This window comes from Oncorhynchus clarkii, chromosome 32 (assembly GCF_045791955.1).
Source record: "Oncorhynchus clarkii lewisi isolate Uvic-CL-2024 chromosome 32, UVic_Ocla_1.0, whole genome shotgun sequence".
Taxonomy (NCBI): Eukaryota; Metazoa; Chordata; class Actinopteri; order Salmoniformes; family Salmonidae; genus Oncorhynchus; species Oncorhynchus clarkii.
This window is the reverse complement of record NC_092178.1, coordinates 23,494,244-23,522,194: the sequence shown is the minus strand read 5'-3', so window position 1 is coordinate 23,522,194 and position 27,951 is coordinate 23,494,244. Positions and strand designations below refer to the sequence as shown.

General features: G+C 42.5%; 1 protein-coding gene across 1 annotated transcript in view; it reads left to right on the top strand.

Annotated features, from left to right (window-relative positions):
- The window catches only part of LOC139391919 (retinoic acid receptor beta-like), a 120,389-nt gene that overhangs the window by 51,380 nt on the left and 41,058 nt on the right, over positions 1-27,951 (top strand). The window contains exon 2 of the mRNA XM_071139528.1: positions 20,467-20,615. Within this exon, the coding sequence (XP_070995629.1) occupies positions 20,467-20,615 (149 nt within the window). The remainder of the gene's footprint in view (positions 1-20,466; positions 20,616-27,951) is intronic.

Sequence of the window (27,951 nt, the reverse complement as noted above, 5' to 3'; positions counted from 1 at the left end):
CATTTGGGTCAATTACAAGCTTTTAGCGGTGTTGTCTGTCATAATTCATGACATAGTCTGGGAAGAAGACCAATATTTTACGTGCCATAAAGGGGCAGACTTTGATGGAGTTGTGTGCACTTATGTTCGCGAGTATTATCCACACCTAAATTATATTTAAAGGGATACAATAACAGGCAGACTTTTGCGACTAAGGGAAATCATGTTTGATTGTATGGATTTGCTAGCGGTGAGCCCGGGACAAATGTTGGATTTCTACACTTCGAGTCCCTCTTCGTGCATGCTACAAGAGAAGGCACTGAAAGCGTGCTTCGGCGGGCTCGCTCAGATAGACTGGCAACACCGCCGGAGCGCACATTGTAGGTTCACTTTTTTCCCTTTCATTTCACGTGTCTACAGCCTAGTAGCTTCATAACAGTACCCTATCATAATAATGACATAATGAAATTATAATAGCCATGATGTGCGTGGCTTGTCCACTTAATCTCTTTGATCATCTCTTTATATTGTGTCCATGCACCCCTCCTCACAGTGTTTCCTGTCTTCTCATTTCCTCTCTTCTGATGCGTTTAATGACCACACATTGAATATGCCCAGCATACACACACACACACTTGTGACCCCCGTCATTGCCCCTTAAATCACCCTAATGTGCCATAAACAGTGTTGTAGGGCATACCTGTCTGAGTGTTAAGTAACTAGTTAGATAACGTATTCGAGAATTAAACACAAGCAAAAATAGAACAGAATAGAATAGATACTTTAATGTCCATAATTCTTTAAAACATAAATCGTTCTTATATCTCAAATGACTTGTAGAGCAGCCATTGACTTAATTTGTAACAACTCACACTTTTTTTGTCCTGTCACTGTGACATGGCCCTGTGTTTGAAGCGTTACTCCTAGTCCTAGCCATGTCATATTTCACCTGTACACACTTGGGTCGTAAATTCTGGAGGTGGAAACAGCTCTCTACAGCAGTATGTTCAGTAGCTGCATCTCAAATAGCACCATATTCCCTACATTGTGCAATACTTTTAAACCAGAGCCCTATAGGGCCCTGGTTAAAAGTACTGCACACTATAGGGAATAGGGTGCCATTTGGGACGCAAGCAGTATGTGATCTCCTGGTTCCTACACTGGGCGGAGGAATGCACAGAGTAAACACGGGCAGGCTGTGCCTTGACACTTCCCTCCCTCCCAGAAAAAGAGAGATGACAGGGGGTGGCTATAACCCCAGGACGTAGAGCATAGAGATGCTCGCAAGTCTCTCTCTCTCCCACTCTCTCACTCTCTCAATTTAATTCAGAGATTTATTGGCATGGGAAACATATGTTTACATTACATGTTTACATTGCCAAAGCAAGTGAAATAGATAGTAGATAAAGTGAAATAAAAAATGAACAGTAAACATTACAATCACTAATGTTTCAAAGGAATAGAGACATTTCAAATGTCATATTATGGCTTTGTACAGTGTTTGTAACGATGTTAAAATAGTTAAAGTACAAAAGGGAAAATAAATAAAGATAAATATGGGTTGTATTCTCTCTCTAACTTTTCAACAAGGTTCATTTGAACGGCTTGCTCCATGGCTATAGGCAGACCTGTTTTACAGTGCATTGGGAATGTATTTAAACCCCTTGACTTTTTCCACATTTGGTTACGTTGCAGCCTTATTCTAACATGGATTAAAATACTTTTTTTCTCTTCTTAAATCCACACATAATACCCCAAAATGACAAAGTGAAAACAGGTTTTTAGATATGTGTTCAATTCAATTGATTGGGCATGATTTGGAAAGGCACACACCTGTCTATATAAGGTCTCACAGTTGACAGTGCATGTCACAGCAAAAACCAATCCCTAAGGTTGAATGAATTGTCCGTTGAACTCTGAGACTGGATTGTGTTGAGGCACAGATCTGCGGAAGGGTAGCAAAATTTGTCTGCAGCATTGAAGGTCCCCAAGAACACAGTATCCTCCATTTTTCTTAAATGGAAGAAGATTGGAACCACCAAGACTCTTCCTAGAGCTGGCCGCCCAGCCAAACTGAGCAATCGGGGGAGAAGGGCCTTGGTCAGGGAGGTGACCACTCTGACAGTGCTCCAGAGGTTCACTATGGAGATGGGAGGAACTTCCAGAAGGACAACCATCTTTGCAACTGCGACCTGGCCAAGATAAAGCATAGCAGTGTGAACAGACAACACAGAGTTACACATGGAGTAAACAATTAACAAGTCAATAACACAGTAGAAAAAAGGGAGAGTCTATATACATTGTGTGCAAAAGGCATGACGAGGTAGGCGAATAATTACAATTTTGCAGATTAACACTGGAGTAAAGAGCATAAAAGTAAAAAAATAAAAACAGTATGGGGATGAGGTAGGTAAAATTGGGTGGGCTATTTACCGATAGACTGTACAGCTGCAGCGATCGGTTAGCTGCTCAGATAGCAGATGTTTGAAGTTGGTGAGGGAGATAAAAGTCTCAGACAATATGAAAGAGGGGTTGAACAGGCTGGTAATAGGGGTTGCGACAATGGCGGCGGATAGTTTCAGAAATAGAGGGGCCAGATTGTCAAGCCCAGCTGATTTGTACGGGTCCAGGTTTTGCAGCTCTTTCAGAACATCTGCTATCTGGATTTGGGTAAAGGAGAACCTGGAGAGGCTTGGGCGAGTAGCTGCGGGGGGGGGCGGAGCTGTTGGCCGAGGTTGGAGTAGCCAGGCGGAAGGCATGGCCAGCCGTTGAGAAATGCTTGTTGAAGTTTTCGATAATCATGGATTTATCGGTGGTGACCGTGTTACCTAGCCTCAGTGCAGTGGGCAGCTGGGAGGAGGTGCTCTTGTTCTCCATGGACTTCACAGTGTCCCAGAACTTTTTGGAGTTGGAGCTACAGGATGCAAATTTCTGCCTGAAGAAGCTGGCCTTAGCTTTCCTGACTGACTGCGTGTATTGGTTCCTGACTTCCCTGAACAGTTGCATATCGCGGGGACTATTCAATGCTATTGCAGTCCGCCACAGGATGTTTTTGTGCTGGTCGAGGGCAGTCAGGTCTGGAGTGAACCAAGGGCTATATCTGTTCTTAGTTCTGCATTTTTTGAACGGAGCATGCTTATCTAAAACGGTGAGGAAGTTACTTTTAAAGAATGACCAGGCATCCTCAACTGACGGGATGAGGTCAATGTCCTTCCAGGATACCCGGGCCATGTCGATTAGAAAGGCCTGCTCACAGAAGTGTTTTAGGGAGCGTTTGACAGTGATGAGGGGTGGTCGTTTGACTGCGGCTCCGTAGCGGATACAGGCAATGAGGCAGTGATCGCTGAGATCCTGGTTGAAGACAGCGGAGGTGTATTTGGAGGGCCAGTTGGTCAGGATGACGTCTATGAGGGTGCCCTTGTTTACAGATTTAGGGTTGTACCTGGTGGGTTCCTTGATGATTTGTGTGAGATTGAGGGCATCTAGCTTAGATTGTAGGACTGCCGGGGTGTTAAGCATATCCCAGTTTAGGTCACCTAACAGAACAAACTCTGAAGCTAGATGGGGGGCGATCCATTCACAAATGGTGTCCAGGGCACAGCTGGGAGCTGAGGGGGGTCGGTAGCAGGCGGCAACAGTGAGAGACTTATTTCTGGAGAGAGTAATTTTTAAAATTAGTAGTTCGAACTGTTTGGGTATGGACCTGGAAAGTATGACATTACTTTGCAGGCTATCTCTGCAGTAGACTGTCTGATGTAACCAAGATTTAAATATTTGGCCTGCATGCCAAGCGTCACTTCTGGAGGCAGCATCATGCTGTGGGGATGTTTTTCATCTGGGAGACTAGTCAGGATCGACGGAAGGATGAACGGAGAAAACTACAGAGAGATCCTTGATTTTTTTTAAATATATATATTTCTCCTTTATTTAACCAAGTAGGCTAGTTGAGAACAAGTTCTCATTTACAACTGCGACCTGGCCAAGATAAAGCATAGCAGTGTGAACAGACAACAACACAGAGTTACACATGGAGTAAACAATAAACAAGTCAATAACACAGTAGAAAATAGAGTCTATATACATTGTGTGCAAAAGGCATGAGGAGGTAGGCAAATAATTACAATTTTGCAGATTAACACTGGCGTGATAAATTATCAGATGGTCATGTGTAGATAGAGATACTGGTGTGCAAAAGAGCAGAAAAGTAAATAAATAAAAACAGTATGGGGATGAGGTAGGTAAATTGGGTGGGCTATTTACCGATGGACTATGTACAGATGCAGCGATCGGTTAGCTGCTCAGATAGCAGATGTTTAAAGTTGGCGAGGGAGATAAAAGTCTCCAACTTCAGCGATTTTTGCAATTCGTTCCAGTCACAGGCAGCAGAGAACTGGAAGGAAAGGCGGCCAAATGAGGTGTTGGCTTTAGGGATGATCAGTGAGATACACCTGCTGGAGCGTGTGCTACGGGTGGGTGTTTCCATCGTGACCAGTGAACTGAGATAAGGCGGAGCTTTACCTAGGATGGACTTGTAGATGTCCTGGAGCCAGTGGGTCTGGCGACGAATATGTAGCGAGGGCCAGCCGACTAGAGCATACAGGTCGCAGTGGTGGGTGGTATAAGGTGTTTTAGTAACAAAACGGATGGCACTGTGATAAACTGCATCCAGTTTGCTGAGTAGAGTATTGGAAGCTATTTTGTAGATGACATCGCCGAAGTCGAGGATTGGTAGGATAGTCAGTTTTACTAGGGTAAGTTTGGATGAAATTCTGCTTCAAGTACAGAGAGATCCTTAATGAAAATTTGCTCCAGAGCGCTCAGGACCTCAGACTGGGGCGAAGGGTCACCTTCCAACAGGACAATGACCCTAAGCACACAGCCAAGACAACACAGGAGTGGCATCAGGACAAGTCTCTGAATATCCTTGAGTGGTCCAGCCAGAGCCCGGACATGAACCCGGTCTAACATCTCTGGAGACCTGAAAATAGCTGTGCAGCGACGCTCTTCATCCAACCTGAAAGAGCTTGAGAGGATCTGCAGAGAAGAATGGGAGAAACTCCCCAAACACAGGTGTGCCAAGCTTGTAGCGTCATACCCAAGAAGTCTTGAGGCTGTAATCGCTGCAAAAGTGCTTCAACAAAGTGGTCTGAATACTTATGTAAATGTGATATTTCAGTTTTTAATTTGATATAAATATGCAAACATTTCAAAAAATCTGTTTTTGCTTCGTCAATATGGGGAATTGTGTGTAGATTGATGAGGGGGGAAAAAACAGTTTAATCCATTTTAGAATAAGGCTGTAACGTTAAAAAACAAAAAAGGTGTAAAAAGTAAAGGGGTCTGAATACTTTCCGAATGCTGTCTATGAGACAGCCCCTTTTTTTCTGACAAGAATGATGGCACACATTCACTCACTCTCTTTACACACTCCATACGCAGAACATTGCTTAACATGTTTTTTTTACTCACTCACTCAGAGAAGTAGGCTAGTCTGTCTGTCCTATCACACACTGATGAGAAGAAGTCAGTGGTTTGCAGTCCGATAATAACCTTAGCTTATGGAATACTTGCCTTATCTGTGTGTGTTTGCCTGAGGCCCCTCCACTCCGCTTCTTGAGAAGGTGTTTGTTTGACTGGAGAGCAGATAATGTTAAGCACTGCTGTACTGTCGGTCACGTCACTACACTTCCCAGGACGTGTTTGCTCTACAGGCACAAATCACAGTGAAGTGGCCCTTATCAGTAACAGCGAAAGTGGTGGCTACTATTCACCCCCTACTCACCCCATTTCACTGCACTCCTACAGTAGGCTACATTGGTTTTACATGAATAGCCTCTGTTTATTTGTTTAATTAGATTTGTTTATATTTTGCATTTGTATGACCCATAAATTATAGCAAATTAGTTTATCTGGCAAAGCAGATTTAATCCCACGTAAATCCTATAGTTTCTACCTAAATTTGGTCATCTTAATTGATGGTTTAGCTGAGCTGCTATGTGTGCATACTGTGTGTATCCTATGTATAAGAAAGGTATGTGTGTGGGTGTGTTTGCCTTTGTGTGAATGCCTTACATGAGAGAATATAGGAAATGCAATAACTGTATTCCATAGATTTATAATAGTCTCCAGGTGTAGTAGCTAGTGCAGTGTTCCGTTCATGATTGATAAGACTATTATCTTGTCACTGTGGTGTGATCACTAATAGAAAAGGTCATAATTTCTCGTCATTTCAGTACACCACTGTGTGTTCATTGTGTGTGTGTGTGCTTGTGTATGTGTGTGTGTGCATGTGTGTGTGTGCATGTGTGTGTGTTCTGCGTAATTAAATCATCTTGAACATTAAAGTATAAGTAACTCATCATGTTCATTAATCACCACACACAAGGTGCCTTTGATTAGCATTTCAATGCAATTAGAAAACCATTTTCCATTCATGCACAGAGGGTGTGTGTGTGTGTGCATGTGTGTATGTATGTGTGTGTGTGTTGAAAATTATTCTGATAACAGATTTGCTTGTATTCATCACCAAGGCAATGTAGCAAAACAAGGTTGAACCGATTGGGCAATCTTTCTTTCCCCCCACTATTTCATATGCATAGACTACATTCACATTAGCCTTGTGGCATTGCACTCGTCTTGCAACGCTCTGCCCCCTTTCATGTTTAAATAAGGACCAGTTTAAATTGGACTTTAATTTAAAGAGCTTCCCAGAGAGGTCATTGAAACTTAGTTTTTTATTAATTAATTTATTCAGTGCAATGGAAGCCCCAAGGGTGTCAATTAGATCTATTCACTATGAGCTGCGCTCTGTTAACACACACAGGCATGCACAAGCACACACACTCACATACACACACATAAGCCCTCTTTTTTTAGAATGAGCAGGAAAACAAATGGTTGTACGAAGGATACAATGAGAAGGTGTGTGTGTGTGTGTGTGTGATGATATTATGAAGTTTGATGCATGCACTAAAACAAATATTTTCTAAATTCATAACTTAGTTTTTTTTATATGATGGACATTGTTCGTTGTGTTTGTTTGTTTTCCGTTATAGAATGGATATCAGGACAGTAATGTACAGTATATTAGTTACCATAGGTACTATTATGTATAGGCTTATAGAATTCAAGGTTATTGGTGAATGCAATAAAAAAAAATATTAACTCAAAGTTACAATATAAGGATAATCTTTGAAAAACGTGATAATATTTTATGTATTGAATCCTTTGACAGGAGTGATAGTCATACAGGTATAACACTACACGACAATACAGTAGGAATGGTTTCTCTTTGTCTGTAGTCCATATGGCATTGGAAGCTGTAATCCCAAGGCCTTTCGGGACTTGAATACCAACATTGAAACGATTCACACGTTCACTTAAAGGGTCTAAGCGCTAGCCATTGTCAAGTAAAGCACAAAATTGATGGTAAAATGACTTGTTCAGATATTTCTGAGGTTAGTTGACTCATCCCTTTGCCATCTTATTCTTCTAGTGAAGTAGGTAATACTGATTTGTATTGCATGGATTATGTATGACATGGGCAGGCATAATAGTTAACAAAGTGTGTGTGTGGGTGGGTTCACGTGTGTGCTCCCATACACATGTATCAACAGTCTCATGTTTTCTCTGCAGTTACATCCTTGTAGCTGAACAACAATGTCCAATGCCAAGTTCTCCCTTTGTTGTAAACAATGAGCAGACAGACAGACCATGCTTGAGATAACAGCATGATATGTTAATTAGGTCCTGTCCCTGTTCTTCTCTTTAAGGCTTAATGTGATTCAGATAGGGACATGAAAGACCATGGTCACAGCTTTCACACCAAGCTGATTTTGCAGGTATGTGACAGGACAACTAAGAGGTTGGAGGGGGGATGGCTGGGGGGATAAAAAGGAGGGTAACAACTTTGAAACGATGCTGGTGCTGGAACACCACACCACTGCCCGCTGGTCCCAGATCTGTCAGGCCATTCTCTCTTTTTGGCAATGACAATGACCATAGGATTTGGCTATACACCACAAACTGATCTGGGACCAGGCTATGTCACCTAAGGGGCCAGGGTTCTGATCTGGAAGCACGGTTTCGACTGCTTTCATGCTTTCATGCTTCGGTACTGCAGTTTAACTGTCATCTGGCCCAGAAAGACAATTTCCATTGATAAGTCAAATTTTAAAAGGTCTAATAAGACACTTTAGTCATCATCTTTGTGCACTAAAGACCCACTGAATGGTTGGACATCTTGGATGCAGTTCACTTACCCTCCCGAGGAAGAAATTCCCATTGAGAGAAGCAACGGACTACATTGGAAAAAGGAAAAGTGCTTTTATTTTATTTCACTCTTACATTTGTCAGATGTCATTCTGAATTGATGGATGGTGACTCACTTTTATATTACTGCTAAAAATGAAACAATTAGCAGGAAATGCATTTTTCTATTTTTGCTGTAGAACCACTGAACCATTAGACTGAAGGGGTTTCCAGACTTCTTTTGAGGAACTTCCCAGCAAACCAAATTTGTTTCTGTGAAAGTTCTCAGAACATTTGTCAGGTTGCGACAAATGTTCTCATAACACAAAAACTGTCCAGTCGTGCTGATGATTAAACAATGATTGTATAAAACATTTGCCTGATGTTGCAAGAATGTTATCAGAACACATTTTTCTGTTCTTTAAAGGTTTCCCAAATGTTTCATTAGGTTAAAATAACTTAATGTGAATCTTAGCTAATGTTCTGGGAATGTCCTCTGTTTGCTGGGTTGTCTCTATCTCAGAGATTAGTAGCCTGTCTAATGCAGGTCTCCTCCAAAGTATAACTTGCAACAAAATCAGACATCTTGACATGTTCTAACAACTCCAGAGTGTGTGTGTGTTCCAACATCCCCAGAGCTGACGTGTGGTTCAAATGACCCCTTAATGTGCCTGCCGTAGACTGGAGAATCATAACAACGTCGTCAGGCTCTTATTTCTAAGAAAGGATTAAAACGAATCGTATCACATTTCTCTCTTTGCCTCTCGATTCCTCTCTCTATTTGATTGTTCTCTCTTGCTCTCTCTCTCTCTCTCTTTCCCCCTCGTCTCTCTTTATGTCTGTCTTAGCTTCTTGTTTCACTTTATGAAAGCTTTGAAGTACCTCGCACCTGTTGCATCGCTCAGGAAAGTGAGAGCTCTGGCTCTTTATACATCCACTGTTTCCAATTTGCCTTTAACCTCAACAGGTCACAGGGTGGGCGCCCAAAGGTCAAGGCAAGGAGGGTGGTTTGGAGGTTAGCCACAGTCACAGGACATGAACCTCTGATCCAAACATAGTGCCCTTCAGTGGTTCAAACCAAGGTCCAGTGCCTAACCCTGACACCTCTATCTAGTCCCATTTAGAAGCTGTTGGCCTTCAAATTAAATGAAATCAAATGTTATTGGTCACATACACATATTTAGCAGATGTTATTGCAGATGTTATAGCAAAATGCTTGTGTTCCTAGCTCCCACAGTGCAGTAATATCTAATAATTCACAACAATACACACAAATCTAAAAGTACAAGAATGGAATTAAGAAATACATAAATATTAGGATGAGCAATGTCAGAGTGACATTGACTAAAATACAGTAGAATAGAATACAGTGTTTACATATGAAATGAGAAAAGCAGTATGTAAACATTATTAAAGTGTTCCATTATACAAGTGGCCAGTGATTCCATGTCTATGTATATAGTGCAGCAGCCTCTAAGGTGCAGGGTTGAGTAACCGGGTGGTAGCCAGCCAGTGATGACTATTTAACAGTCTGATGGCTATGAGATAGAAGCTGTCTCTCGGTCCCAGCTTTGATGCACCTGTACTGACCTTGCCTTCTGGATAACAGTGGGGTGAACAGGCCGTGGCTGGGGTGGTTGATGTCCTTGATGATCTTTTTGGCATTCCTGTGACTTTGGGTGCTCTAGGTGTCTTGGAGGGCAGGCAGTGTGCTCACGGTGATGTGTTGGGCAGACTGCACCACCCTCTGTAGTGCAGTTGCCATACAAGGTGATGATATAGCCCGACAGGATGCTCTCAATTGTGCTTGTGAGGGTTTGTGAGGGTCTTAGGGGCCAAGACAAATTTCTTCAGCTTCCTGAGGTTAAAGAGGTGCTGTTGCCACACTGTCTGTGTGGGTGGACCATTTCAGATTGTCAGTGATGTGTATGCCAAGGTAACTTGAAGCTTTCCACCTTCTCTACTGCGGTCCCGTCGATGTGGATAGGGGCGTGCTCCCTTTGCTGTTCCCTGAAGTCCACGATCAGCCCATTTGTTTTGTTGACGTTGAGAGAGTGGTTATTTTCCTGCCACCACTCTCCCAGGGCCCTCATCTCCTCCCTGTAGGCTGTCTCGTCATTGTTGGTAATCAGGCCTACTATTGTTGTGTCGTCTGCAAACTTGATGATCGAGTTGGAGGCGTATGTGGCCACACAGTCATGGGTGAACAGGGAGTACAGGAGGTGGCTGAGCACACACCCTTGTGGGACCCATGTGTTGAGGATCAGGGAAGTTGATGTGGCCCGTCAGGAAGTCCAGGACCCAGTTGCACAGGGCGGGGTTCAGACCCGGGACCCCAAGCTTAATGATGAACTTGGAGGGTACTATGGTGTTGAATGCTGAGCTATAGTCAATGAACAGCATTCTTACGTAGGTATTTCTCTTGTCCAGATGGGATAGGTCAGTGTGATGACGATTGCATTGTCTGTGGATCTATTGGGGCGGTAAGCAAATTGAAGTGGGTCTAGGGTGGCAGGAAAGGTGGAGGTGATATGATCCTTAACTCGTCTCTTAAAGCACTTCATGATGACAGAAGTGAGTGCTACGGGGCGATAGTCCTTTAGTTCAGTTACCTTTGCTTTCTTGGGTACAGGAACAATGGTGGACATATTGAAGCAAGTGGGGACAGCAGACTGGGATAGGGAGAGACTGAATATGTCTGTAAACACTCAAGCCAGCTGGTCTGCGCATGCTCAGAGGATGTGGCTATGGATGCCGGAGGGGCCGGCAGCTTTGCGAAGGTTAACGTGTACATTTATTTCTCATGTCAGCCACAGAGAATGAGCGCTACAGTCCTTGTGAGCGGGCCGCGTTGGTGGCACTTTGTTATCCTCAAAGCGGGCGATGGTGTTTAGCTTGTCCGCGAGCAAGACGGCGGTGTCCGTGATGATGCTGGTTTTCCCTTTGTAATCCTTGATTGCCACATACGTCTCGTGTCTGAGCCGTTGAATTGTGACTCCACGTTATCTCTGTACTAACGTTTTGCCTGTTTGATTGCATTACAGAGGGAATAACTACACTGTTTTTATTCAACCATATTCCCAGTCACCTTGCAGTGGTTAAATGCGGTGGTTTGTGTTTTCAGTTTTGCGCGAATGCTGCCATCTATCCACGGTTTCTGGTTCCCCTATGCACTTCCTGATGAACTCAGTCACCGTTTCCGTGGAAACATCAATGTTATTCTCAGAATATACCCGGAACATATCCCAGTCCGCGTGATGAAAACAATCTTGAAGCATGGATTCCGATTGGTCAGACCAGCGTTGAATAGACCTTAGCATGGGTACTTCCTGTTTGAGTTCCTGCCTATAGGAAGGGAGGAGCAATTTTTCCGAAGGGAGGGCTTGGGAGTTGCAGTGGTTGAGAGTTTTACCAGAGCGAGTACTACAGTCAATGTGTTGACAGAACTTCTGTAGCGTTTTCCTCAAATTTGCTTTGTTAAAATTCCCAGCTACAATAAATGCGGCCTCGGGATATGTGGTTTCCAGTTTGCATGGGGTCCAAAGTCATTCTTTGAGGGCCGTCGTGGTATCAGCTTGAGGGGGGATATACACGGCTGTGACTAACCGAAGAAAATTCTCTTAGGAGGTAATAGTGTTGGCATTTGATTATGAGGTATTCTAGGTCATGTGAACAAAAGGACAATCACACCATGAGTAGTTAATCATGAAACATACACCACTGCCTTTCTTCTTCCCGGAGAGTTCTTTATTCCTGTCTGTGCGATGTACTGAGAACCCAGCTGGCTGTATGGAATGGGAGAGTGTATGGAATGGAACAGTGATTCCGTGAAACAGAGTATGTTACAGTCCCTGAAGTCTCTCGAAGGAGATCCTCACCCTGAGCTTGTCTACTTTATTGTCCAGAGACTGAACATTAGCGAGTAATATACTCGGAAGCGGTGGATGATGTGCACGCCTCCTGAGTTGGACTAGAAGTCCACTCCGAATACCTCTTCTCCGCCGGTGACGTCTTGTAGCAGCCTCTGGGATAAGTTCAATTGCCCTGGAGAGTGCGAACAAAGGATCCAATTCAGGAAAGTCATATTCCTGGTCGTAATGCTGGTGCGTTATCCAAAAGTTATTTCCGGCTGAATGTAATAACACAAAAAATACTACAAAGTTTCTTAGGATCTGCCATGTCTGTCGGCACCATTCAGTTTCAGTGGCTCTTTTAGATGCAGTTTGATTGTTTGCCTCTACTGGGAGACACCTTTGCACTTGATGTGTGCCGTCCTGAAATCAGACCTGACCAACCGTTTCCCTGTGAATTTTCAGCATCCCCCACCTGTCAGCACCCAATGACCAGTGTCAGTCTGCTGCCTGTTTCCACCGTTCTCTCTCCTAATCTTCTCTTCCAGTCAGTGTTTAACTTATTGGTGACAGGGGGGCAGTATTGAGTTAGTATTGAGCTACTCTGTCCCAGATGCTAATATATGCATATTATTAGTAGTATTGGATAGAAAACACTCTGAAGTTTCTAAAACTGTTTGAATGATGTCTGTGAGTATAACAGAACTTATATGGCAGGCGAAAACCTGAGAAAATCCAACCAGGAAGTGGTAAATCTGAGGTTTGTAGTTTTTCAACTCTTTGCCATTCCAATAAACAGTGTAAATGGGGTTATATTGCACTTCCCAAGGCTTCCACTAGATGTCAACAGTCTTTAGAACTTTGTGTGAGGATTCTACTGTGAAGTGGGGCCAAATGAGAGGGGAATGAGCCAGGTGTCTGGCAGAGTGCCACAGGCTAGTGACGTGCGGTCACGAGAGAGTTAGCTCTCGTTCCATTGCTTTTCTACAGACAATGTAATTCTCCGGTTGGAACATTATTGACGATTTATGATAAAAACATCCTAAAGATTGATTCTATACTTAGTTTGACAAGTTTCTACGACCTGTAATATAACTTTTTGAACTTTTCGTCCGACGTTCGGCTGGACCTGAACGCACGTTTGGATTTGTTTACCAAACGCCCTAACAAAAGAAGCTATTTGGACATAAATGATGAACTTTATCGAACAAATAAAACATTTATTATGGAACTGGGATTCCTGGGAGTGCATTCTGTGGAAGATCATCAAAGGTAAGTGAATATTTATAATGCTATTTCTGTCTAATATTGACTACACAATATGGCGGATATCTTTTTGGCTGCTTTGTTGTCTGAACGCTGTACTCAGATTATTGCATGGTTTGCTTTTTCCGTAACGTTTTTTAAAAATCTGACAGCGGTTGTATTAAGGAGAAGTATATCTCTAATTCCATGTATAACAGTTGTCTTTTCATCAACATTTATTATGGGTATTATTGTAAATTGATGTGGCTCTCTGCACAATCACCGCATGTTTTAGAACTACTGAACGTAACGCGCCAATGTAAAATTGAGATTTTTTTATATAAATATGCACTTTAGCGAACAAAACATACATATATTGTGTAACATGAAGTCAGTGTCATCAGTGTCATCTGATGAAGAGCATCAAAGGTTAGTGATTCATTCGATCTCTATTTGTGCTTTTTGTGACTCTTCTCTTTGGCTGGAAAAATGGCTGTGTTTTTCTGTGACTTGGTGGTGACCTAACATAATCGTTTGTGGTGCTTTCGCTGTAAAGCCTTTTTGAAATCAGACACTGTGGCTGGATTGATGAGAACTGTATCTTTAAAATGGTGTAAAATACCTGTATGCTTGAGGAATTTTAATTATGAGATTTTTGTTGTTTTGAATATGGCACAATGCTCTCTCAATGGCTGTTGGCTAGGTGGGACGCCATCGTCCCACATATCCCAGAGAGGTTAAAGAAGGGATTATAGATAACCTTCTGAATTAAATGTGTACTACAGCCTACAGCCCTACATCCAGTGCTGCTACGTCTCCCTCCCACCGCAAAGCTGCTTCTAATTTGGTGTACTTTGGGTGAACTTCAACCGTTTCCTATTGACTCTCTTTCTCCACCCGCCTGGTGTATGTGAGTTGTTTGTGTGAGCTACGTGTTCCTGCAGAAAACCCAGAGGAAGAGGGGGAGAAAAACACTTCCAGCTTGAATAAACTGCCAGGGGAGAGATGGGGTTGTGGAGGGAACTGGATGTCCATGTGTGGCTCTAGTACGTTAGGCCGTACTGTGGTATTGGTAGGACAGTTTCCTCGTGCAACACGGCACTCTAGTGTCTACTAGCGATAGTTTGGGTTTTAGAATATTTTTTTTATCAGTGCCCTCAACTGTATATATTCAGGCCAACGTTTAGGTGTAGTATATCCCCTAATTCTTCCCATACTGCCCAGTGCCTGTCTCTCCACCTCTTCACAGGTAGATCATCACAGCTTCCTCTTAGTATAGCCCAAACACACAACAGGCTAACCCCAGGAACTCGGGAAATGCATATGTCTTTCACTCTCTCTACCCATCTCCATATTTCTCTCTTATGCACACTGTCTTTTCCCTATGTCTTTTTTATTTACCCTGTCTCGATCTTCCTGTAGATTTTCTCTCTCTGTTTGTTAAAAGTAGGGCCGCAGCGATCGCTGCAGTATAACAATCATTTGGACGTAACTGTGGTCTCATGAGTACAGTGTAGAAACCGTTCATGTCCTGATTCCATGTCGTTGTGATATAATTGTGCTAAATGGTGTGTGAACGTGTGTGTGTGCGTGTGTGTGTTCAGAACAGATCTTGCCTTAGGTACCTCCCTCCTAGCCATCTGTGAGGTCTGTAGACCATGTGGGTGAAGAGTCCTGATTTTTTTCATATCACTGGTCATCTGTTTATCTGACTGTTAGCATGGGGACAATGTGGTGGACAGCAGGTAGGGACAGGTGGACATAGTGAGGATAGATATGGTTGATTGGCCCACACATTATTTTTTATTGACCTATAGGACCCTTATTCTTCTTCTTCTTCTACTACTACTTCACCACCCACAGCAAGCCATAGCCATAACAGTGCTCTTTCCCGACTCAGCCTCTGTCTTTTCACTTATTCTTTCCCCCATTCAGAGGTTGACCTCCCTCCCTCCTCCTCTAGGCCGGGTGTGTTTTCCTGTTTGACCATGCTGGCTGGTTCAGCAGGGGGCTAAGAGTTCAGCAGGATAAGCTATGAGACATTTTTCACACACACACACACACACACACACACACACACACACACACACACACACACACACACACACACACACACACACACACACAGAGAGTATTCTCACATGCACACTGATACACAAACACACACACACTGCTCCCACCCCTTTGTTTGTCTTGTCTGTCGCTGGTCTTTAGTCTCCGTAATGGTGCTGGTGTGTAGGTATGTTAACATGTGGTGAAGTTAGTTCGCTGCAGAGCCAAAGCTTAATCACCCAGAAAATTGAGAAAAAGCTCCCCAGCGCCCGATATATAGTGCTGTACACGCACACACACAGAGACACACTCACATAGACACACGTACACACAATCAAACACACATACACACACACACAACATCGAAGGGGGGAAATGCATCTGCCTTTAGGTGATCCAACCATGATCCAACCATAGGCAGCGCAGAGTGTCATGTAAAAATCTTCCCAGAGTGAAATAATTCCCAATTGTTCTGAATGTGTTGTGATTGTGATGTCATGTAACATTTCTCACAGCGTGAAATTGTTCCCAGTTCAGTAATTGCACGCTCGTCTCTTTGTGTGGATGGCTGAGCTCATGCGGCTGTCCCTCACACCCTCCCTCGCCCTTGATTTAGCTAGCTAGCATAATTAGCAGTCAGTTGGTTGAGATGGTTTGTTCTCAGAGGTGTGCAGTTTTAGCTTGTTTGTATAGCTAAATAAAGAAATCTAAAAGCTAGATTTTAGCCAAAGTATAAACAACTGTTTCACAACTCCACTAGTTACTTTTGATAACCAAATGTATTTAGCTAGCGATCTGCCATTTTGTGCATCACATGATAGGCTACACTAGCTAGCTAGCACAACTAGCTAGCTTATATCATTACCCAAAGCCAACGGTACCGTGATAGCCTGGCAGTACTGCAAATAAATGCAATGCCAATTTGTGGTAAAGCCAAATAAACCATTAAAACTACTACCAAAGATTGATGTATAATTAACCCATGGTACTGCAATTTCTCCAAAATAATCTGTTTTTGCTGTCATTTGTCACTTTAGCCTGTAATGTGTAACTAAAGACTCGACTGTGTTGCAAGTGTGTCTTCCAAGTTTGTCACCAGAATATTACCAAGGAGAAAGCAAGTCCTTGAAGTCATTTATGGCCATATATTTAATTAGTGGGTTGATAAAAGAAATTGACAGTGAAATATTTGAGTGAACAGATTTTATTTCAGGGTATAAGACGAAAAGACAGGCTATCCAAAAGAAAACTATCATCCTCCCCCTGGCAGATATTAGACCATGTAAAACCTGCATAAACAGGTCATGTCTCAGCAATCTACTGTCTTATAGCAAGTGTTTGACACTTTAAAAATACAATTTAATGAATTGATATAACCCCACCCCACACCAAATTGAGATGCTGACCAACAAAAATAAAGTGGTACATTTCTGTATACTTTCAACCATTAGGGTTGTTTTTGTCGCACTGCTTTGCTCTATCTTGGCCAGGTCGCAGTTGTAAATGAGAACTTGGTTCTCAACTGGCCTACCTGGTTAAATAAAGGTGTTCTCAACTGGCCTACCTGGTTAAATAAAGGTGTTCTCAACTGGCCTACCTGGTTAAATAAAGGTGTTCTCAACTGGCCTACCTGGTTAAATAAAGGTGTTCTCAACTGGCCTACCTGGTTAAATAAAGGTGTTCTCAACTGGCCTACCTGGTTAAATAAAGGTGTTCTCAACTGGCCTACCTGGTTAAATAAAGGTGTTCTCAACTGGCCTACCTGGTTAAATAAAGGTGTTCTCAACTGGCCTACCTGGTTAAATAAAGGTGTTCTCAACTGGCCTACCTGGTTAAATAAAGGTGTTCTCAACTGGCCTACCTGGTTAAATAAAGGTGTTCTCAACTGGCCTACCTGGTTAAATAAAGGTGTTCTCAACTGGCCTACCTGGTTAAATAAAGGTGTTCTCAACTGTCCTACCTGGTTAAATAAAGGTGTTCTCAACTGGCCTACCTGGTTAAATAAAGGTGTTCTCAACTGGCCTACCTGGTTAAATAAAGGTGTTCTCAACTGGCCTACCTGGTTAAATAAAGGTGTTCTCAACTGGCCTACCTGGTTAAATAAAGGTGTTCTCAACTGGCCTACCTGGTTAAATAAAGGTGTTCTCAACTGGCCTACCTGGTTAAATAAAGGTGTTCTCAACTGGCCTACCTGGTTAAATAAAGGTGTTCTCAACTGGCCTACCTGGTTAAATAAAGGTGTTCTCAACTGGCCTACCTGGTTAAATAAAGGTGTTCTCAACTGGCCTGCCTGGTTAAATAAAGGTGTTCTCAACTGGCCTGCCTGGTTAAATAAAGGTGTTCTCAACTGGCCTACCTGGTTAAATAAAGGTGTTCTCAACTGGCCTACCTGGTTAAATAAAGGTGTTCTCAACTAGCCTACCTGGTTAAATAAAGGTGTTCTCAACTAGTCTACCTGGTTAAATAAAGGTGTTCTCAACTGGCCTACCTGGTTAAATAAAGGTGTTCTCAACTGGCCTACCTGGTTAAATAAAGGTGTTCTCAACTGGCCTACCTGGTTAAATAAAGGTGTTCTCAACTGGCCTACCTGGTTAAATATAGGTGTTCTCAACTGGCCTACCTGGTTAAATAAAGGTGAAATAAAAATATTAAATAAAAAAAATTTAAAGGAGAAAACTAAAACCCTGAAGACATTTCTGCAATAAAATACAAAAGTTTCTTATGTAGCCCTTTACACTCGTACCCAGCAACTTTTGCAAATGTTTTGTTGTCTGAGGGAAGGAAATTCTGTAAATTTAAGAAGATTGTATTTTGAAAGATGAGACGTTGAGTATTATAATAAATACCTCTTTGATGTCATACAAGCAAGAAAAACACATGGGAGTCCAAATGTACACGTTTCTATATCAGAAAACTCATGTCATACACAGTGTCAACGTTTTTGATCACTATGTTGATGTACAGTTACAAGATGACATGGCGTCATACCCTGGGTTATTCTGAACAGAATTAGCCTATGTTTGTCTATTGTGAAGAATGCACTCATAATGATTCCTTTCTATGCGCACCAAATTATGATCCGTTTCCCTGAATTGTATTGCGAAAGCCTAACACTAATATCGTATTTAAAACTTTGCAAGTCATGTTGGCAATAGAACAAGCCTTGAAATGATGACCACCTGACCCAGATTGCAATTTATAATGAACCATTTCTAGATTGCGTAATTGTGTTATGGTGAGGATGCAGAGTTGTGTTCCAAACAAAACTACATGTGTGCTTGCTCTAGTTCCTCAATGGCACAGCTAGGAAAGCTAAAAGAAAGAAGCTTATAGTTGAAGACTAAAAAAACACCTTATAGTTGAAGTGCATAGAAATTACTTAGGAACCGTGAACACTTTGTAGAGGTGTGGCCACTTGGAGACACCAGTTAGACTTCTCACTCAAACCCTTGTCATTACTTTGTATTATGTTGCACCTACCCCATATTTTCCAGGAATATTCTTATTACACGCACACACACACACACACACGCACACACACACACACACACACACACACACACACACACACACACACACACACACACACAGCTAGCTGACCTGACTTGACAATAAAAACAAACAACAAACAAACAAACAAACAATCTTTCTGTCCTCATAAATTATACCAGGTTCTAGGAAGAGGGTGTTTGCACTTCAGAGAGAAAACATTAATGCAAGTGAACTGCTTGTTTTCATTTATTTAGACTCAACTGATTGAATTAATATTTGGACCAACAAGCACTAAACAAGCACAAAAACATTAATCAGAGATGTGTGCGTAGTACGATATTGATTACTATCAGCAACACACTATATACAGATGATAGCAAAGTGACTCACTCCAACTGACTAGCCAGTTGCACTAGTTTCTGTTTGCTTTGGGATTTGATTGACAAATAACAAGTCTGATTGATTCACCAGAGGGGAAGCAGAGGTCACTCTGCATCATGCAGTAGCACTAATATTCACCGTCATGACAGTTCTACACACACTTCACACTGTCCTTTATATATCCCAAAGAGATTGGAAATATAACAGGTAAGCAAACATGGACAAGGACACAGAAACACACACACACAATGGGTCAATGTGACCCATTTTTGACCCATCTACTGTAAGTGTCAAATTGACCCAGAACACCTTTTGAACATAATAAGTTGAATTCCACGTGGGGCCAAGGGCCAGAAACAGATTGAGGGGTTGCTCGCTAATATATGTATTATTGAGTTTAAGCTGATGAAGTATGGAAGAATAGAATCTAATCAGTCAACCAACAAACCAACCAACACTGCTCTGATCTGCTCAACTCTCCATGCAGATAGATCTATAGTCGGTCAGGCCCTTGAGCAAGCTACATATATTCCTGAGTAGGGTAGCAAAATTCTGTCAACTTTCAATCAACTCCTTGGTTTTCTCAAAATACCAGTTGGAGGATTCCACCCAGGATTTCTGGAAAACCAGGGAATTTATTAAAAGTTGAAAGGCTATAACATGAAGTAATCATGGGCAATTTCCACTTTAATAGCATTTATTTTTTCAAACTTTGTTTAAACTCAGTCAAGCCACAGGTGGACTTTTCAAAACCCATTACAAAGAAACCCACTGGCTCAAAAGTTTGCTTTTGTTCACTCTTGAGTGACCGTTGTATCAGTCAGACCACTAGGGTTGTTCTGAGAACTCATTCCACTAGGGTTGTTCTGAGAACTCATTCCAGGGTTCTGGAGGTTCTATATGAACTCATTAAATATCACAATCTTTGTGTTTCTGTTCCAGTAACATCAAAATAGAAATAAAGTGGCCACTCAGAACCACTGTAGGATGAGTATGTGGACACAGTAATTGCATGCCAACAATTTGCTACTGTGTGCCCGTATTTCAGTTCATTCAGTACCTTTAGTTCACTCACTCAGGAAATGGGTTTTGAATGCACTACCATTACCATCCGGTTCCATACTAAAACATGAACCCTCTTATTCTTTCCACAAAACATTTTTTCCATCTGGGACTAATAAAGAACGAATCATCTTCTTTTGTTGTGTCTCTGCAGCCATCGAGACCCAGAGCACCAGTTCTGAGGAGCTGGTCCCAAGTCCCCCGTCCCCCCTGGCCCCGCCCCGTGTCTACAAGCCCTGCTTCGTGTGCCAGGACAAGTCCTCGGGGTACCACTATGGTGTCAGCGCCTGCGAGGGCTGCAAGGTAAGTCAACGTTCCGTACTGACATATACACCCCAACCAGCAACATACACACTAAAACCATTAACATATGCAGTGGGGCAAAAAAGTATTTAGTCAGCCACCAATTGTGCAAGTTCTCCCACTTAAAAAGATGAGAGAGGCCTGTAATTGTCATTATAGGTACACTTCAACTATGACAGACAAAATAAGGAAAAAAAATCCAGAAAATCACATTGTAGGATTTTTAATGAATTTATTTGCAAATTATGGTGGAAAATAAGTATTTGGTCACCTACAAACAAGCAAGAATTCTGGCTCTCACAGAACTGTAACTTCTTCTTTAAGAGGCTCCTCTGTCCTCCGCTCGTTACCTGTATTAATGGCACCTGTTTGAACTTGTTATCAGTATAAAAGACACCTGTCCACAACCTCAAACAGTCACACTCCAAACTCCACTATGGCCAAGACCAAAGAGTTGTCAAAGGACACCAAAAACAAAATTGTAGACCTGCACCAGACTGGGAAGACTGAATCTGCAATAGGTAAGCAGCTTGGGAGCAATTATTAGGAAATGGAAGACATACAAGACTACTGATAATCTCCCTCGATCTGGGGCTCCACGCAAGATCTCACCCCGTGGGGTCAAAATGATCACAAGAACGGTGAGCAAAAATCCCAGAACCACACGGGGGGACCTAGTGAATGACCTGCAGAGAGCTGGGACCAAAGTAACAAAGCCTACCATCAGTAACACACCAGGGACTCAAATCCTGCAGTGCCAGACGTGTCCCCCTGCTTAAGCCAGTACATGTCCAGGCCCGTCTGAAGTTTGCTAGAGAGCATTTGGATGATCCAGAAGAAGATTGGGAGAATGTCATACGGTCAGATGAAACCAAAATATAACGTTTTGGTAAAAACTCAACTTGTCGTGTTTGGAGGACAAAGAATGCTGAGTTGCATCCAAAGAACACCATACCTACTGTGAAGCATGGGGGTGGAAACATCATGTTTTTCTGCAAAGGGACCAGGACGACTGATCCATGTAAAGGAAATAATGAATGGGGCTATGTATCGTGAGATTTTGAGTGAAAACCTCCTTCCATCAGCAAGGGCATTGAAGATGAAACGTGGCTGAGTCTTTCAGCATGACAATGATCCCAGGCAACGAAGGAGTGGCTTCGTAAGAAGCATTTCAAGGTCCTGGAGTGGCCTAGCCAGTCTCCAGATCTCAACCCCATAGAAAATCTTTGGAGGGAGTTGAAAGTCCGTGTTGCCCAGCAACAGCCCCAAAACATCACTGCTCTAGAGGAGATCTGCATGGAGGAATGGGCCAAAATACCAGCAACAGTGTGTGCTCAAACAGTATATCAACGTAAATCAAAGTTTATTTGTCACCTGTGCCGAATACAACAGACCTTACAGTGAAATGCTTACTTACAGGCTCTAACCAATAGTGCAAAAAAAGTATTAGGTGAACAATATGTAAGTAAAGAAATAAAAACAACAATAAAAGACAGTGAAAAACAGTAGCGAGGTACATACAGACACCGGTTAGTCAGGCTGATTGAAGTAGTATGTACATGTAGATATGGTTAAAGTGACAATGCATATATGATGAACAGAGAGTAGCAGCAGCGTAAAAGAGGGGTTGGCGGGTGGTGGGTGGCGGGACACAATGCAGATAGCCCGGTTGGCCAATGTGCGGAAGCACTGGTTGGTCGGACCAATTGAGGTAGTTAAAGGATGTACCTGTGTGCATACGGAACATACAACCCTTTGGTTGACACTCCAGTCCAGTGTGTGCCTGGAGGCTGAATAGGCATCTTCATTCTATCTCTCCTGCTGTAATCAAAAGGCTGGAATTTCTGGAATTTAGGCCTGGGGGGAGGAGAGGGAGGGTGGTGATCAACTCTCTCACCGAGGTCAGGGTCAAACACAGGTCTCTCTGGCCCTCCTATCCAGCCATGAATCTAACGCTATTTACATTGAACATTTTTGTAATTTAGCAGACGCTCTTATCTAGAGCGACTTACAGTAGTGTGTGCATACATTTTCATTCGTACTGGTCCCCCGTGGGAATCGAACACACAACCCTGGTGTTGCAAGTGCAATGCTCTACCAACTAAGCCCAGCTTAGGTCTGGTGTGACCCTGTACCTCCAGCCCTACGACCTGATAATACCACCTAGAGTCAGACATATGTCAAATATATACAGTACCATGGAGGTATAGATGCATTGAGATTAGAACATAGCTACAGAAATATGGGGAAACAAATGCATGCAATCACACACACCAAACTTAAATATTTAGTGGGGTCAAGCACATTCCTTCTACTCCTGCACCCTGACTAGACTACAGATGGTATCATCTCTGAAATAAAAGGACAGATGGGGGTTTAACTTGTAAGCAGAATGAAACAGCCAGCTAGCTCTTTACGGAAATGGCCTAACGTAGTGGGGTGATTTAATTCCATAAACCTCTCTCTCTCTCTCTCTCTCTCTCTCTCTCTCTCTCTCTCTCTCTCTCTCTCTCTCTCTCTGTCTCTGTCTCTGTCTCTGTCTCTGTCTCTCTCTCTCTCTCTCTCTGTCTCTCTGTGTCTGAGTGGCCAATAGCAGGATGTAAAAATAGAAGAATTCATGGTATAATAGCTGTGACATCTTGACTCGGGGGGATTATGCCAGAGATTAAGGCTTTTTCCTTGTTGTATTCCTGTCTCCATGGCGAGGGCATTGTTGTCATGGGGTGTGAGGACCGAGTCCCTCCATTGGACAGAGTCAATTGAGCGTGCTCTCTCTCTCCGCAGCTGTAGGGTTTTAGCTGCTAAAGTTATCTCTCACTCTCTCTCTCTCTCTCTCTCTCTCTCTCTCTCTCTCTCTCTCTATCCCTGTCTCTATATCTATATCTATATCTCCCCTCCTCTCTCTCTATATATGTCCCTCTTCCTCTCCCTCTCTCTCCCTCATATTAAAGGGTCCTCTACTGCCCCGTGAATGATCGAATTACACCGGCAAACACACACACAGCTTGTGCTATGTGTGTATATGTACATGTCACTCATTTTATAACAAGCTCAGTCAAAGCTTGAGATAGAGATGGAGTACAAAGACGAAAGCTTTTTTGGGATTCCTACATAGAAATATTGTCATGTTACACACACACACACACACACACACACACACACACACACACACACACACACACACACACACACACACACACACACACACATGCATGCACGCTCATACAATCAAACACGCACGCACACACGACAGACACACACACACACACAAACACACACACATGCACTTGCACGCCAATACATTCACATTACAGTCAAGCTGCCCAGATGTCCATTTATTATGACTTCAGTTCAACCCAGTTCAGCTCCTGTCGGAGCACTGACTTCTTGATCTGTCTAACTTGATTTAAAGAGGTCCAGTCTTACAACAGACAGAGCCTTACCTACCAACACTGCTGCTTTTTTGGCCAGGGCTCACTTAAAAAAAGAGTTGTCAATCTCAATGTGTCTACTCTGGTTTTATAAAGGATACATACAAAGTAAAGACATGCCTGTTGAATTCCCCTTAGATACACCCACTTCTCACGCTGTGTGTGGTTCATTAGAGGACTACGCTGACTACATACTGTATACATGTAATGAGAGAGAGACACACAAGAAGAGAAGACACAGACTACGGCAGATGTGATCATGCCAGAACACACTCAACTCATTTACATCATCTGACTCCAGCAACGCTCGCCTTTGTTTGATATCTTGAAGAGAGCGGATTTGAATTAGTAAAATGGCGAGCAGACATGTGGGCTCCCATAAGTACATGCATATGCAGTGGTAGCGGTGCGCTAGGGGGGCTATGCTACTTCTTATGGGTATTCAGTGAAAGTCAAGACAACTCAAACCAAAGGCCGCCTCCTCTGCTGTTCAGATGAGACAGTTGTGTCCTACACCTTTGTGACATCATCCCTCTTGGGGTTCTGAAACTGTCCCCACAGAGAGCAACTCAACACAGCTCACAGCAATGCACCAGATCTGGGCCAAATACCTTTGAATACTTGAAACAGTGGAACAAAAAACAAACACATTTTTTTTACCATACAGTTTCTTAGAGTTTGCACTTTTGGGAACTATTCTGATAGTTTGATAGTGGGGAAAACTAGATAAAGAATAACGGTGTTTGACCTATGTATTTGAATGTAGATCACATAAACTTTAAGACATAATTAACATAGTGTACCAGAGTACCCAAGGGCAATAGACTAGGCCTAGGGACTATAGACTAGGCCTAGGTACTATAGACTAGGCCTAGGGACTAGGCCCAGGGCCTCTTTCTTCTACAAAACCCATCAGATGAATAAAAATCATATTGTCTGCTCTCTGTCAATAGAAAGATAGCTTCACTGCCTCTGAGAAAAGAAGACTAACCTAAAGTGAAGAGAATAAGAACAGACGGATACACAATAGGGCTTAGATACACAGACAACGCTTTACTTTTATATCCCTACTTTAGTTCAGTGTACAGCACAGGAGGCTGATGGTGTACAGTATGGATAACAAAATAATATTTTGAATCTAGAAGGACATCATATAATAAATGGTAGAGAATCAATTGCATCATGTCAGGTCTCAATTTTAGGATATTGGGTTTTGTCGATGCACATGACAAAGGCTATAGATTTCTCAAGTAGACTCATATCTCTACGGCTATAAAAGACTACAGCTTTATAGGTTGGACCCGGTCCGCATCTTCTTTGTTGGGCTGACTGAAAAGCTTCACTGAAAAAGGATATATACAGTGGGGAGAACAAGTATTTGATACACTGCCAATTTTACAGGTTTTCCTACTTACAAAGCATGTAGAGGTCTGTAATTTTTATCATAGGTACACTTCAACTGTGAGAGACGGAATCTACGGAAGTATTTGATACATCAGAAAAGCAGAACTTAATATTTCGTACAGAAACCTTTGTTTGCAATTAGAGATCATACGTTTCCTGTAGTTCTTGACCAGGTTTGCACACACTGCAGCAGGGATTTTGGCCCACTCCTCCATACAGACCTTCTCCAGATCCTTCAGGTTTCAGGGCTGTCGCTGGGCAATACGGACTTTCAGCTCCCTCCAAAGATTTCTATTGGGTTCAGGTCTGGAGACTGGCTAGGCCACTCCAGGACCTTGAGATCCTTCTTACGGAGCCACTCCTTAGTTGCCCTGGCTGTGTGTTTTGGGTCGTTGTCATGCTGGAAGACCCAGCCACGACCCATCTTCAATGCTCTTACTGAGGGAAGGAGGTTGTTGGCCAAGATCTCGTGATACATGGCCCCATCCATCCTCCCCTCAATACGGTGCAGTCGTCCTGTCCCCTTTGCAGAAAAGCATCCCCAAAGAATGATGTTTCCACCTCCATGCTTCACGGTTGGGATGGTGTTCTTGGGGTTGTACTCATCCTTCTTCTTCCTCCAAACACGGCGAGTGGAGTTTAGACCAAAAAGCTCTATTTTGTCTCATCAGACCACATGACCTTCTCCCATTCCTCCTCTGGATCATCCAGATGGTCATTGGCAAACTTCAGACGGGACTGGACATGCGCTGGCTTGAGCAGGGGGACCTTGCGTGCGCTGCAGGATTTTAATCCATGACGGCGTAGTGTGTTACTAATGGTTTTCTTTGAGACTGTGGTCCCAGCTCTCTTCAGGTCATTGACCAGGTCCTGCCGTGTAGTTCTGGGCTGATCCCTCACCTTCCTCATGATCATTGATGCCCCACGAGGTGAGATCTTGCATGGAGCCCCAGACCGAGGGTGATTGACCGTCATCTTGAACTTCTTCCATTTTCTAATAATTGCGCCAACAGTTGTTGCCTTCTCACCAAGCTGCTTGCCTATTGTCCTGTAGCCCATTCCAGCCTTGTGCAGGTCTACAATTGTATCCCTGATGTGCTTACACCACTGTCTGGTCTTGGCCATTGCGGAGAGGTTGGAGTCTGTTTGCTTGAGTGTGTGGACAGGTGTCTTTTATACAGGTAACGAGTTCAAACAGGTGCAGTTAATACAGGTAATGAGTGGAGAACAGGAGGGCTTCTTTAAGAAAACTAACAGGTCTGTGAGAGCCGGATTTCTTACTGGTTGGTAGGTGATCAAATACTTATGTCATGCAATAAAATGCAAATTAATTACTTAAAAATCATACAATGTGATTTTCTGGATTTTTGTTTTAGATTCCGTCTTTCACAGTTGAAGTGTATAGTGTAAGGATGATTCAACTACACAGTTCACAGATCATTCTATCCTTATGATATAACCTAACGAGTGCTGTGCCTCAATTAGTGAGCCTGTGTGTCTACAGAATAACATCTGGTGAACAATACAGAGTAGTTACCTAAATCTACCCTCTATTGTAGCTAGGGTTGCACATTTTGGGGAATATTCAAAGGTGGAAACTTTCCGTGGGAATTAACGGGAATACCATTTAAATGTAGATGTTTTGGATATATTTACCATATTATATGAAGACAGAAACATAAATGTTTTACCTTATCATATGTAGACATAATTGCAAATTATTAAATCCTTCCAGTATAATAAAAAAAAAAATGTGGTTATGAATAGAACTTTAATTAAATGAGTTGACTCTTCACATGGGATGATTTCACTGAACAACAAAAGAAATGTAATATTGAATGATCCCCAATATGATCCATCTCCCAAAAACGTCTTCAACATACATCTGTAAAATGATAGTCTAGAAACTCAAGCTTTTGTTGTCTTCCTCTCAGGCTTCCATGTCTTCTCCCTGGACCTCCTCAATGTCCACCTTCTTGACAGCCAATGAGTATGATGTGAGGGTAGAACTCCTCCACTTTAGACCAAGCAGCCTTCATGTTCACAGCATTGTCTGTCACCAGTGCAAATACCTTCTGTGGTCCAAGGTCATTGATGACTGCCTTCAGCTCATCTGCAATATAGAGACTAGAGGTCGACCGATTATGATTTTTCAACGCCAATACCGATTATTGGAGGACCAAAAAAAAGCCGATACCGATTAATCGGATGATTTTTATATATATGTTTGTAATAATGACAATTACAACAATACTGAATGAACACTTATGTTTTACTTAATATAATACATCAATAAAATCAATTTAGTCTCAAATAAATAATGAAACATGTTCAATTTGGTTTAAATAATGCAAAAACAAAGTGTTGGAGAAGAAAGTAAAAGTGCAATATGTGCCATTTAAGAAAGCTAACGTTTAAGTTCCTTGCTCAGAACATGAGAACATATGAAAGCTGGTGGTTCCTTTTAACATGAGTCTTCAATATTCCCAGGTAAGAAGTTT